Source organism: Centruroides sculpturatus, unplaced genomic scaffold (assembly GCF_000671375.1).
Source record: "Centruroides sculpturatus isolate CEXI.00-Female unplaced genomic scaffold, Cexi_2.0 scaffold405, whole genome shotgun sequence".
Lineage (NCBI taxonomy): Eukaryota > Metazoa > Arthropoda > Arachnida > Scorpiones > Buthidae > Centruroides > Centruroides sculpturatus.
The window spans coordinates 504,740-520,475 of NW_019384578.1; the positions used below are offsets into that span (position 1 = coordinate 504,740).

General features: G+C 25.5%; 1 protein-coding gene across 1 annotated transcript in view; it reads right to left on the reverse strand.

The window, feature by feature from the left end:
• Positions 1 to 14,214, reverse strand: part of LOC111624401 (zinc transporter ZIP8-like) — a 40,202-nt gene extending 25,988 nt beyond the window's left edge. Inside the window, exons 1-2 of the mRNA XM_023367231.1 lie at positions 13,624 to 14,214; positions 3,827 to 3,995 (exon numbers count right to left, since the gene is read on the reverse strand). Coding sequence (XP_023222999.1) covers positions 3,827 to 3,995; positions 13,624 to 13,920 — 466 coding nt within the window. The 5' untranslated portion in view covers positions 13,921 to 14,214. The remainder of the gene's footprint in view (positions 1 to 3,826; positions 3,996 to 13,623) is intronic.
• Between the last annotated feature and the right edge of the window lie 1,522 nt (positions 14,215 to 15,736).

A 15,736-nucleotide genomic window follows, 5' to 3' on the forward strand; every position in this document is an offset into this window, starting at 1 on the left:
TAATTTTGAAAAATGGAACAGCACAAACGGATTTTAAAAGAATACAGTTATGCATGTGCATTGCCATGGCGACGGAATTGCATATGTAATATATATAATTATATAAATATATATAAATAATATATATATATTATATAATTTTAATTACAAAATTGAAAATTGACAGAAAGGTAAAACTTTAGAATGTATTGGTATTTACATAAAATTAATTGATAAGAGTCTTATGTAGTCATTTAATCATTCTACTTCACATTGTTTTTGTAATTGAAGCAATTTATGTAAGCAGTAATATAACCTGTTTAGTTAATTCATAAAATAAACTAAGGGACATTTACTTTAAAGTCATTCACCTTTTTGATCATATGGTAAAATGAACTAATTGATATTTAATTTGTTTTCCATTTAGTTTCATGATACTGTGTTTTTGTTTTGTATATTACTTAATAATTTTACAATCTCTACAAAACTGCTGGTATAAATTAATATAAATTACCTTAACTAGACATAAATACCAATAAACCAGCAAAAATAAAAGAAAGAAAAAAAAACAACAAATGTTTTCTTCCATTTTAAAGGTCATCTTCAGGTTCAAAAGATACAGATATAAACAAATGCTGTGTACATATTGTCTACTTGGACTTTGTTTATTAATAGGACTTATACTGGTGAAGTTTCTGATTAGCAATATCAGGAAATCTTGGTCAAAAGTCAAAACAAATTATCTTTATTTTCACCTGTAAAAATAAAACTATTTTGTCTATAAAAATAAAGCTATTTTGTTTTGACTTTTTACCAAAATTTCCTCATATTGCTAATCAGAAACTTTACCAGTATATCAAGTCCTATTAATAAACAAAGTCCAAGCAGACAATATATACACAGAATGTAAAAAATAAGGACAAAAAGGCAAAAAGAATAAACAAATACATTTTAAAAAAATAGAACAGAAATTTGAAGTTTATTTTATTTTTGCTGGTTTAATGGTATTTATGTCTTGATAATTTTGATTATGACAAAAATAAGGATCAATTTTCTTGCTGTAGGATGCCACTGTTTGTTATTTTTGTATAAATATTTTTTCAGTAATTATATCATAAAGTAAACAGATTAATATTTATTATGTTATGCAATTTTTTATATCCAGCAATTCAGTATAAGTATAGCATTATTTGTTAGTTCATAAATTACACTATTTGTTATTTACTTTGTTATTCATTTCATGACAAAAATGTCATGAAATGAATATTCCAGGTTTATAAAATTTTAAGATAAATTTTATTTCATTATCTATATTGTTATATGCTGTTGGTTTTGGTTATGAAGAAATTACCATTTTAGTCAATTAATTATATAGGAAAAAATGCTAAAATGAATACCAAAATAAATATTAAGTTTTCTATTTAATTAGTGTTTATATTTTAATTATTTCTTTTTAGCAGATCCTCCCCCAAAAATCATGCTCACCATTTTTTAAATCTCCAAAACGTAGCTTATTTCCTGACTGTTGGTACAAGAACAAAAAGTTTAAAATGCCTTTGCTCTTGTGAATGAAGGTAAACAATTTTTAATGCATTGCATGCACAATCATTTTCAATTACATCAGATGCACCAATCACGTACATATCACATTGAAAAGGGATTATGAAGTAAATAAGTGTCTTTTAATATACACTGATTAATATATTGTATTACTAAAAAGCTTTTTAATCAAAATATGAAAAGTCTTAAAAAGCTTTAGATTATTTAATATTAAAACAACTTAAATGACTAGCTAAAACAGATTTATTAACATACAATTTGATTACATAAAATTTTATTTTTAACTTTTAAATATATTCCATAAATAATACTTCATCAATTTTAGATCTAATATCAGATACAATTTTTTAAAATGTTTAATTTCTGTAATGAAAATTTTATAAACAAATTGAATACAAACTAAAGAAAAATTTTTTAAAATAGATTCTAAATGTGCATTAAACCTTAAATTTTAAAAAGAATAAATTTCAAATATAAAATTTTTTGGTATGATCTGTTTTTTTATAGATCAAAAAAGTTCTGTAATTATCAGAGAAGAGAGAATTTTGTAAACAACTTTACCAAAAATAAGTTTGCAAGGTCCACAGATCAAGCATGATGTACCAAAATCAGATTTTTTATTAAAAAAGTAGTAGAAGTTCTTTTTATTGAAAATTAATGTCGTTCTAAATTTCATTTGTACATTACATTACATTACATTCATTTTATTGTGATGTTCAACCCATGACATGCAATTAGAATAAACAGCAACATACAATATAAAAAAAAATTTATTTAATTCAAAGCATTTAGAACTAAACTACTAAAAATGATTTATAACCAGGATATTTTCTATTAACTTAAAGGAAGCTTTATGGGGAAAGATTATGGAACAATGATTATATGCAGAAATGAAATTTAAAAAAAATTATTCTTGTGAGGAATGTACTATTGGTTTCACATAACCAATTATAAAATGTCAAAAATAAATTGGAAAAACTAAATATTCAAAGAAAATAAATTATTAATTAATGAAAAAAGTAATAATTAAAAAAAAAAAAAATTAAATCTAAAATCAAACTCAAATATTGCAAATGATTTTTAAATTGAATATTATTGTTTAGAGATTTCATGATACATGAAGTTTTAAAATAAGTGTTTTTATCAGTATAAAATTTATTAAATTACAATTAATAAATATTTTATGGCATTTTCACATGTAATTTAGTATATATTTTACTATTAGTATATGTACTTATATAATTTGAAATTACTTCTAAAGACAATATTGTTATTTATACATATATACATATGCAATTCCAAGAAGAAATGAGAAAATATCTAGTGTCAGATTAAGTGTTAAAGTTTACACATTTAACAATTGAAGCCATGTGTAACTGTATATATTTGGATTGGTTTGAAATGTCATTATTCATGAACAAACACACATTCAACTTAATCTAATTATGATTTAATAAAAATCACTTAAATTATCATATTCAAATGTTTGCATTTAGAAAAGTTAATTAATGTCAACAATATCATAATTTGTTTGATATAAAAGTTATATCATGTTGATTTAAATTTAAAATTTTACAATTATGAATATAATTCAAAATTATAATAGTGTTTTATTAAAGCTAGATGAATATGAATGCTTATGTTGATAAATCCCAATAAATTGAGAAACTTTCTTAAAGTGGTGCACTGCATTCACCTTAAGGATTGCAAATATCAGGGTGATAAACTAAAAAGAAGATTGGCAATTACAAGATTAGTTGAGCAAATATAAGAAATATGAAACTTATATACTCTCTTGTTTGATAGTTTATAAAGTATTTGTTTCTGATTATTATTCTTTTGAATAAAAATGATTATCATCATTTCTGTTTTATTTTTAATAATATATATTTTTTCTTCCATAAATATTGATTATTCAGAAAATCAGAATTATTCAAAATATTTATTTGTTTTGTTGTTAATAGTTATAAATATACAACAGATATTAATTAATTGAAATGGTTAACATTTTTAAAACCAAAAATAAAAATGATCACGCAAGCCATTAGAAACAAAATGAAATAGAAATGAAATACAAAATTTAATACAAATGAAACTACTCTTATTGAATTCATTATATCAAGAAAGAAAATTAAATTTATTAAATATCTTTCATTTAAAAAAATATTGATTTATTTATTTTTACAAGAATGCTAATATTCATTCAAATGAAAGCTAAAGTAACATTTCATTATTGTTATTTAATAAAACATTATATTAAATCATGAAAAAAAGGAAGAATTCTTACCTGCAGCAGTACTTGGTCTAATTTTATTACTTTCTATTTTTTCTTGTAAACGACATGATTTTTCATGTAATTGAAAAAGTAATACAGGACAAAGTTTAGTCACAGCTGATGTAATAGTAGTAGTTTCTGTTTCATGTAATAATGATGTTAGATCTTTTGTTGACATACACTGTAAATAAAAATAATTTAAACAGATTTGAAATGAATAAAATTACATTTTAATGCAATTTAACTTTTTAAATTAATAAGGACTTCTTTTAATTTGAAAAAATGACAAATGAACACACTTTTTTCATTAATCTGTTCAAGCATTATTTAAATTTTATGAAGTCTGATCATTTTCAGTCATTTCACTTCATTATTTTGAATAATCTCAGATTTATAATTTCTATTAAAATATTTCTTTATAAAAGCTAAAAAGAATTTTTAACATAAGATAAAAATTATAAATTACTATTTTTACCAATATTGAACTATATCTAATAAAATAAAGTTATATTGGCCTTATATGCACAATATATTTAAATAGAAAGAAATCATCATGCAAAATGGTACAATAAAAACAAGATGTTGAATATGCTATGCTAGAGAAAATCTAAAATGTCAAACATTTTATGCACCGCTAAGTATCAAACATTTGCAAAGCATCAAATTTAACCATTAACATAATCCAAATAGTCAATTAATTTAACTACCATCTCCATATATTTTAATGATGATGTTTATTATTCAAACTATATCAACCCCCTTAACTTCCCAGGAATAAAAATCTAATAACAAAACACTAACATTTTTAGATATTAAAAAAAAAAAGAAATAGATAAAACATACAGTTTACAAAACAAAAACTTATATGAACTTTAGAATGTTTAAATTCTTTATTAGTTTATTACTATTTTAAATTTTATAATTTAAAATAACATAATAACAGCCTACTGAAGATTTTTTTTCTACTATATATAAAAAGAATGAAATAATAATTATATGTTCTATAATAATAATAAAATACATCATATAGTTTTCTTTTATCAAATTTATGTAGATCTACATACATAAAACTATGCAAATATAAAATGTTTGGTATAAAAATAATTTATCTCCATAATATATATTATTAAAACAATTTGACCATACAAATAATTCTGGGTCAGTTCAAATCTTTTTTAATATGCCAACTAGAGACAGATGAACAACATGTACCTCAGAAAACACCTTTAATCGATGCGAAATAAAATTTAACACTACAAATGTTTTCAGACCCCTCCTGGGTCCTTCAGGTAAAATATCGTTTAAAACATTACTAATTAGCTAAATATGAAAAAAATATTCATTCCAAACAAATGTTTTTTCGTATTTAGTAATGTTCAAACGATATTTTACCTGAAGAACAACCCAGGAGGGGTCTGAAAACGTTTGTAGTGTTAAATTTTATTTCGCATCGATTAAAGATTTTTTCTGAGGTACGTGTTGTTTAGTTATCTCCGACGTGCAGTTGATCGTTATTATTACTAGAGACAGATGGTTAACAACTTTAAACATTGATGATATGATATTAAAAAACACATACAATATACAATTGATGTCGACCTTTTCTTTGAGGTTCCGCTGTCAATGACACAGCATTAAAATTTTTCACTACATCACTCAGGTAAATATCTGTTTTATTTACACACATCTGTAGACCTCTGATGGAAATCTGAGAATGTGATATTGTGAAAAATTTTAATGTGTTGTTGACATCAGATTCTCAAAGAAAAGGTCAACATCAAATGTATATTGTATGGATTTTTTTAATATCATATCGTCAATGTTTAAAGTTGTTAACCATCTGTCTCTAGTTGGAATATTAAAAAGGATTTGAACTGACCCAGAATTATTTGTATGGTCAAAATTGTTTCAAGAACAGTATTAATCCTTGGAATTTTACAATTTATGTAATAAAATATATTGTTTTGCTATTAATTCTCAAATCTTAAACTTTTATTAAGATTTATATAGATGTTGTTTAACACTAAGAAATTGTAAAACAGCTCAATACTGCTATTTTAAAAGGTTTATTAAACTAAGAATTTTATTATTATGAATTATATATATATCAGATAAATGACTATTTAAAACACATGCATGGTGTTAAATGTAAGCTAAAAAAACAAATGCAGGTAATATAGTTTTGATGTGTTACTTGAACCATGCCTACCTACCAACCTAGCTGATTGTGCAAAAGAATATCACAAGGAGGAGGAGGAGAAATCAACTAACTTGCAGTATTAGACAAGTTAGAAGTAACTTAACTGCAGAAAGCTTGCAGTCAGCTAAAAAGAAAGCTGAGTTGTCTACTGATCTTCATTTAGTGATATCATTTCTACCAGAATCTGCAAGAAACTTGCATTCAGCTAGATTGGTGGATACAGTTCTAGTGAAAAATCAGCAGTAGTCTAAAAAATATAATGGCATCATATAAATTACTATATTACAATGATTACATTGAAATTTATTGTAATATGTTAAAACAGTAAAAATATTAAATTTTTGAAACAGAAACCTTAAAAAATATTATTTTTAAAAATAATAGATAATAAAATTCTTATAAAAACTGAATCTAACTATTTTCTTAACAATTTAACATTTTAACAACAGAACATTTGAATATTTTACCGTTAAATTTATAACAAAAATATTAGATAAATTAACAAATAAATAATACAATAAAATATATCAAATAAATTAAAACAATAACGATATAAACAATATAATAAAATAAATAAAATAAAACAAAAAACATAAAAATGCATCCAAGTATAAGGGCAGACACTGACTAAGAGTTTTTATATTTTTTCTCTTAGGTAGAATTTCCATGCATTTTTTCTTAACAAAATAAAATAACTTACTGGAATGTAATTAAAACATTCCAGTAAGTTATTAAAAGCTCCGAAACATTATCCTTGAAGATAATGAAGTTATGACCGTGATGGATTTTAAATCTTTATTTTCATCTATAAAATTACCGCCTTGTTTTTGCGAGCTGAGAGACTTCCTTCTTACTAACATTAATAATGCAACGAAGTACCACCAACATATTTTAGAGCTTGCATACCTAATTTGTTATACTTCGTTTTTTGCATTTGAAGGGAACACATATTTACAAGAAAGAGGGGTTCCAATGGGAAGTCCGATATCTCCGTTATTATGTGAGCTAGTATTACGGCGATTAGAAAGTAATATTCTGCCCGTCTTTATAAATGACATACTTGTATATGCAAGATACGTTGATGATGTTTTCATCATTTGGAGGAATAATAATAGCGCTCAATATTTCCTTAACAAAATGAATAACAACCCGTATGGTGTAACTTTATCATTGGAACAGATAAGTGAAATTAACGTAAATTTTCTGGATCTGTCCATAACTTGTAAATATGGTGAAATATGGACAAATATTTATCGAAAGCCTAGCTATCTTCCTATTATTATACCGAAGAATTCCTTTGATCCTCATAATTTTAAGAATGCAGCCTTTCGATCATGGATAAAGCGGGCCTATACCCATTGTACGAGTATGGTTGACACACACAGAGAATTAAATAACATACGTACAATAGCTGTACAACAGGGATATCGTATAAGTGAAATTAATGCTCTTATTGATAAATTTTGTAATCAAACAAATAAGCAACCTACAACTAAGAACCAAGGACGAAGAGTAGTTCTCAACTATATTCCTTTCCTTCAATCGATGATTAAAAAAGTATCTCAAAAGAATAATTTAAGAGTTACCTATCGTCGTAATCCGACGATTTATAGAATTTTACGAAATGACAAGAAGAAAGGAAACAGTTACAATACTACAGGAGTTTATTCTATTCCATTAAGTGATCGCCGTTTTAATTCAGAGCTAGTTTACGTTGGTGCCACCATGAGACTTTTAAAACAGAGGATTAAAGAACATAAATATTCTATTACTAAAAACGTGGACAGCACCGTCCTTGCAGCCTTTGCTAAACATCAAGATATTAATGTACATTGGGACAAAGCATCTATAATTAGGACAGCCACCAACAAACAAGTCCTTAAACATATTGAAAAACTTGAAATTTACAAGGCGCATATCAACAAAGGATGCATCAACCATAGAGACGCAGAAAGTCTATCCTGCGCATGGAAATCTTTTTACCATGACGATTAATTTTTATTTTTTAATTTATTTTAATTTAATTTCATTCGTTACCACGATTAATTTCTTAATATTTATTTATTTTTATGTTTTATTTACGTTTTACGTAATTAATTTTAATTTTTTAAACCGTTGTATAGCTTACATTCTATTTTAAGTTCGTTTTCCGTTTTAAAGTTCTTAACTGATGAAGACTATTAAATATAGTCGAAAACGTTTTTAAATTTATTAAATATGTTGCTGGAAATAGTAAGGTGGTTTGATTATTTTTTTCTTAACATTCTTGAAAAAAAATTGTCATTCATTCAAATAAATTTTTGTTGATTTATAGTTAATTAAATAGAAATTTTAATTAATGAATTCATTTATCACAATTTAAATGATATTTTATCAATTTAAAATAATTTTTAATACTATATAATAGAAAAAAGTGAAACAATGCTGTTTTATATAAATTGTTTGTTTTCAAAGTATACAATAACAGTTTCATGTTTTAAGATATAAATTTACTGGTGATAATTACATTTATTATAACAGACAATATACTTTAAAAATGTGTGTGTGTGTGTGTATATGTAGACATATAATTTCATAAAAAGTAACCATTATAAAAATTACAGTAAAAAGTACTTGATCAATTCACATTTCTATGCGTCATTACATGCTGCAGCTGTATCAGTCATAAACTAGATATAGGTTATTAATGTTCTACATAGTATTGAATTTATTTCACCTATATTTGCTAGATAATTAAATACAAACAAAACCTTTTATCCAGCAACAGAACTTTAACTTCTGTTACTGGATAAAAAGTTTTGTTTGTATTTAATTACTCCATAATTTGTGAAGAACATAGTTATAATTTGCTAGATAACTGCTTCTAATACAAAATATTATTATTATTGTTATTTTGTATTAGAATATTAGAGAGATGATAATATTTTGTATTAGAAGCAATTCTACAAGAAACTTGGAGTCAACAACATTATTATTGTTACTATTATTACTAAAGTTATAAAATTTTAATTTTTAATAATATGGTTTAATTTTGTAAAATTAATAATAAATTTATGCCATCATACTTTCATATTCATTGCTCAAAAAAATATATATTTAAAAGCATATTAAATAATGTATATGTTACCAAATATAAATAAAATTTACATCAAAAAATATTAATTATAAAAATATAAAGTATATCTGAATAAATATATTATACTGTACCAGAGGCATGCGGTAACATTTGATGATAGGGAAGCTGTGCTGGGCCTGGATAGAATCATTGGAAGCGTTATATGATATTTTGGTGTGGTACAGGTGTGTTTATGTCGCTTGGAAGTTCTTCAAGTTTTGTGTTCTCTATTGTATATCTTCCTTATTGATGTTCAACATTTGTTTAAACTGTTTGTTACCTGTTTATCTGTATCCACAAGTGGTAGTGGGCTTTGTACACAAATTTTGTATTCATGTTACCAATCTGTACTCAATCTTTTATTACATTTTGTTGGTTTTGATAAATAAAAAATAAATATAAAATGTTGCAGGTGCCCAGGAGCCTTTTCCTTCATCCCCTTTCCTATCTTTCTTTATACTTCATCTTTGTCTCTTCTCTAAATATTACTTTTCTCTTCATTTCACACCCAGGCAATACCTGTGAGAAGTCCCAGGTCTTCAATCCCCTTGGTGCTAGAAGAGTAGCATCCACCAGCTAAACCGTGTGAGGTTGGTGCTCTGTATAGCACATGCACAAATGCATATATAATGTGGCTGCTTTACACCATTCAAAATATTTTTGCTGTGGAAGCTATTCTGTATTCAACAATACAGCACTTCCATTGGGAATATGCATATATGAATTTATATTTGAATATACAATAGCAATCTTATCATTTTTTTTCACATGTAGTATAGAAATTTGTAATAAGCTACATAATGCAATTATAATAAAATAAGTTTAATTAATTCAAAGTATGTTAAAATATGAAAATAATCACACAATATGTATTTATATTTTAGAAAATACAAGGGAAGTGGCACTTCCACAGCTTCCATGAACAGCACACCACTGTACTCTACTAAATTCTAAACATCTTAATACAAAATTTTCAATAATTCACCTATTTTTTATCATTGTAAAATATTTTTCAAAACTCAATTCTTTTGCCTTTTTAATAAGAAAATTTACAAATTAAACTGCACTTATTCACTCTTAGAAATTGACACTAAAATTTTAAAGTTAAATTTTTCAAGTCAATATATTTTTGTTTTAACATGATGATAATATGATTATGATTTAATTATCATTGAATTACAGTTATCATAATTTCACAATTAATACATCAGATTATTATAAACTGATATATTAATATAATCTATAATTTGTTGCAATTTTAAGATGAACTCTGTACAATTAAAAAGATTTCAATTTATAAACAAAAGGATTTAACAAGAGATTTTTTATTAACATATTGGTCATGAATTATTTTTTTTTTAGTTCTTGAATTTCATGATGTTAATCATAATAATTTAGCTAATAAACATAGCAATCATAAATAATTTCCTCTTATTTGAAAAAAAATCAAAATTAATTTTGTTAAGATAAGATTCATCATCATAAAATAGGCTAATTATGTTATGGATACGTTAAATGCTTGATAAATACTGGATTGGCACTGTATACTGTATCCAAATATAATGTTATCCAAATAATTATGTTATGGATACGTTAAATGCTTGATAACTACTGGATTGGCACTGTATCCAAAATAAATACATGAAAATATTTAATATAGATTTCATCACATCTTCAACTCCTTTCCATCTTCTTACCTATAAAAATGTAGCAATCAATAAATTATAGTGTGTATTTATTATCTAAGGATAGTGTCTGAAGGAGTTATTGTAAAAATGATCTGCATTTACAAAAGCATGTTATATATTAAAGTTAACATTCAAATTTTTATAAAGTCTTAGAGATGTTAGCAATGTGTACCATGAAGGAATAGCCTAACTGGGTATTTACCTAGTTAGTATATTCCAGTTAGGCTATTCTGGAGTTTATTCTTTACCTTAGTCCAATCAAAAAGTTGCAGTTTCTATATTTTGTAGGCAGGAGGCAGAAAAAAGTTAAAGTTATGATAATAGGAATCAAGTTAACTATTACTTAATTTTTAATTATACTCTTTCCATATGACCCCAGGACATCACAGAATATTTTGTAATGACAGAAATTTACTTTTAAAAAATCTACAGTATATTAAACAAATTAAAATCTTAATATTTGAACTGTAAAGAAATTATATGGCTCAGTTATATTAAGTATCACAATTGGAAATAATTGCTATTGATTAATTTTTAATTTACATTGAATTTTTCATTTTAGTTGATAACAGACTATTGAATGCCTTTCTAAGGAATTACAATGCATGTTTGGAGATGTATCAACAAAAATTTGCTATGTAATTATTTAATTCACAAAAATAACTGTCTTGGACTCTTTCTTAGAACTAATTTAGGCAAAAAATTCCAACTTGCTGTTTATATGAGAAACTTTATATACCTGTATTAGATGCAAATCCATGTAATTGTCTAACTTTAGGTTTCCCAGAACATATAACTTTCTTACATTACTTTGCAATGTAAGAAGGTAATCTATTAATTGGCTTTATTCTAAAACTAACTTAGTAGTCATCTATTGCTCTTTTCTTCCTGATGTAATTATTTTTAAAAATCCTGATGTATAAAATATTTTATATTTTTTTTATTAATGTGTTATAATATAACACTTGTTATAATTTTAAGTATTTTATTTATTTTTCATGTTTACAGTTGTAATTTTCAAACAATCTTTTTAAATTTAACATAATGTTCTTTCCAATATTACCTGATAATGTTAACCATTACAAATACTATCACAACTTAAGTTTACCATTTGTATTGTGCTCTATTACTTCAATTAAAAAAATTAATTAACATGATAACAGTCTTCCACCTTATTTGCATTAAATAATTACACAGCAAATTTTTGTGGAAACATTTCCAAATATGCATCATAATTCTCCAGAAAGGCATTGAATAGTCTGTTATCAACTAAAATGAAAAATTGAATGTAAATTAAAAATTAATCAATAGCAATTATTTCCAATTGTGATACTTAATATAACTGAGCCATATAATTTCCTTATAATTCAAATATTAATATTTTAATTTGTTTATAAAATGTTATCATTAAAGCGTTCACTAACTTAAAAAAAGTTACTTTAATCACCAATAATAAAATCAGTTACATTTATATTTCTATCAGTAAGGTTCAGTTTCACAACATTTATTCATTTCTACGAAGTAGGAAAAAGATTGAGTTGTTGTCTAAAGTATGTTGTAAGCTAATCTTGCAACATTTAATGCCATATTTAATGTAACCAGAAATAAATATAAACTAACTAAATTTTATGTAAAATTTTGATATACACCTAATTTATAACTTTTACATAAAGAACTAATTCAAACTATGTACAGGCGATCCTCTATTTTTGTACCTAATTGGTTCCTGAAATGTGTATGAAAATTGCAATGTACGAAAATAGAGCAGTGTAAAAAAAAACATCAAAAGGGTTTTCAAAATATTTATTTTTTATTAGTTTCTGGTGTTTCCTTTATAAATTTGTCAAGAGTTAATTGAACTGTACTCTTCTTTTTCTTTTCTTTATAAAGGGTTCTGTAATATGCTGTGTCTTTTTATATTTGTTCTTCCGACTTGAGATATGTACTCTCCATTAGAATCACATCCTTCCACAATGGTAAAAAATGTTTCAAAATGCATGAAGGCTAACTCAAGACATCCCTGCTCAATACTGAACCCGTGATGCCAAAAATGGACATGATTAATGATTAATTTCGGAGATGAGGAGGGACTAGTGGATAATAGTTCATGAGAAGGGGAGAATAATTTCACAAAAGTATGCACATTTTGCCATATACGTTGATAAAAATTAAAAGTACAAAATAGTGAATTGTACGAAAGTAGAATGTAGAGGACCACCTGTTAATTTAATCAATGATATCATTAAAATATTCAAACTTGTGATGTCAAAAGATTTCTAAAAATTATGCCGTAGTTTAGAATTTTTTTTGTTGTTTTTTGAAACAAAGTAAATATAATAATAAATATTTATGAGCAAATTTACTTATAATTTAATAGTAAATAAAACTACAAATAATTTTATTTGTAATTTCTGAAATTCATTCAAATTTATAAGGTTTCATTCAGACGTAACCTGTAAGATCACTTTAATACTCTCAATTCCTAAAATATACTGTATATCAAACTACACATTTATTTATAAAAATACAATACTTAATTCATTAAACTATTCAGTTTATAATATACAATTTGAAAAGTATTTTTAGTATAACACTGATTTATATAAACACCCACAATTTCATAATTTCTTTTTTAAATCTGTAATTTCTTTTCTAAATGCTATAAAAAAACATTTTACAAACTTAATAATATTTTTTTACATAAAAGTTTAATTTCTAAAATTGTCAATGAAATATAAGACTACACTAACTATTATAGTATATACAAAGGTATATTTATAATTACAAAATTCTGATTAATCCTTACCTTGGATGTCATTATTCGGTTACAAATATCTTTGGCATTACTGTCCTGAAGGGAACAATTCATTTGTTCGGCATGAACATCCAGATTTCTTAAAGTGAAAATTAATTTGTCGAGGACAGACTGTAAATCTTTCAAATTAAACAGTCCAGTCTCGTTATTATTCGATAGGAATTCGGGATAATATTTTGCTATCGTTAATTTTGTCAGCAATTCCATATCATCTAAACTATTCAAGCTTACACATTGAATCACATTAATTGTCAAAAGCATTAAGGATGAAAGAAGGACGATTTTCATAGTTAATCTGGACTTGAAGTAAACTCTGGGTAGCAAAGTTTAGATGTAAAAGATTATTTAATCAGATATATAACTAGAAATTACGCAATGATACGATCGAGTTACTCTTATCGATATGACTCCATTCAATCATCTGATAGAACTAAGAAAACACGTTAAAATCTCGCGTAGCAAACTACTGCACCAGTCAAAACTAAAACGCTCTTTACTTTCTCGTCTCGACGAAGGAATGAGATAAAAACTATTTTTATTCATTCCGACTCTTACATACATATCGATCACGATATTTGTAAATATACTACTCGTCACCTACACCCCCTGGTGAGATGTTTTTTTAATTTTATCACGTATTTAAAATTAAAAAAATGATAAAGGTAATTTGTTATCATTAGAAATATTTTATAATTATAAATTATTGCTTGTAAAACAATAAATTATATTCGATTAAGAAATATTGAATGAAAATAATAAATTTGTACTGTAATTATTCAAGATTATGGAAAATAACAATTCTTCTATTCTTCCCTGACAAAGTTGCGTATGTTCTTGCGTAACTACTAGTGTCTTAAGAGTTTATCGTGTCCCCTAAACGCACAAGATTTCCTGCATAATTTATGACCTCATGAATTAATGACCTCTAATTGTAACTATAGAATTATTTATAAATTCTGATATACAATTGCAACGGTAAAATCGCTTTATGTTTCTCGAATTTAGGGACTGCGGGCCTTGAAATTTAATAAATTTGGGGCACTAGCAATAGTACCTAAACAAGAGAGCCCGCTGTCTAAAGAGAAAACTACATTGTCACAAACTGGAGGGAAACTTGAATTACTCTGTATGTTGTAGTATTATCGAGTTTCTTTGAGTTCATTTTTGAAATACAAAATTGACATACTTCGTCATATTCGTATTAATGGATGGATTAAGAAAGATTTTGATAAACCAAATTATTGTAATCAGAATATCTTATAAAAAATGTAACAAAAATATAATTTTTTCTAATTTCTAGTTTCATTTTCAATAGCTTTATTTTAAGTAATATATTATACTTTCATGTTTTATGGACTTAGTCGATAAATATACAATCTTTAAAAATAAAACTATTATCAGAGTACAGTATTAGTATTTAATATTTAAAATGAAAATAATTATATCAATTTAGTCATTAGCTAGGTACAGTACAAGTCAATAATATTATTATATTTCGGGTGACCATCTACAATGATCACTTGCCGCTACCGCGACAGTGGCATTAAAAAGAATTTAAAATTATTGCGCGCACTCGTGCTAGTGACCTTGAACTTTGTCACTTTGACCCCTGATGGTCGTGGACAGGCGATTTTTTTATTTGCCATCATGAGAGACGATCATTGCATGATTGCACTGGCCGAGCACGGAGAGACCTTACATCGTTGTCGATTGTTTTGTTCTTGAGTTTTTTTGTTTTTGCTGTTCATCGTTAGGCACATGTAATGCTGTTATTTTTCCTTCATTTTTACTCCCCGAATTTCGTTAGGTGTTTTTAAATTGCGTCAGGGTACATGAACATGTATTAATCTAAATCAGTGTTTTTCAACCTTCTTGAATACACGACCCCTTTACAAGTTAAAAAATTCTGGCGACCCCCCAGGGCCATATTAAAACTATATCAGTGATTTTACAAACTACGTATTTAATTTTCTTTCTTTAAATATCAATTGTACTGTAAAATAAACAGGCACAGCCTTCTCACTGAAATTCTAATTTTTTTTTATTGTAGTGTAGGGCCTACAAACACTTATCTTTTTTTTCACCTGCGACCCCCCGTGTAAGG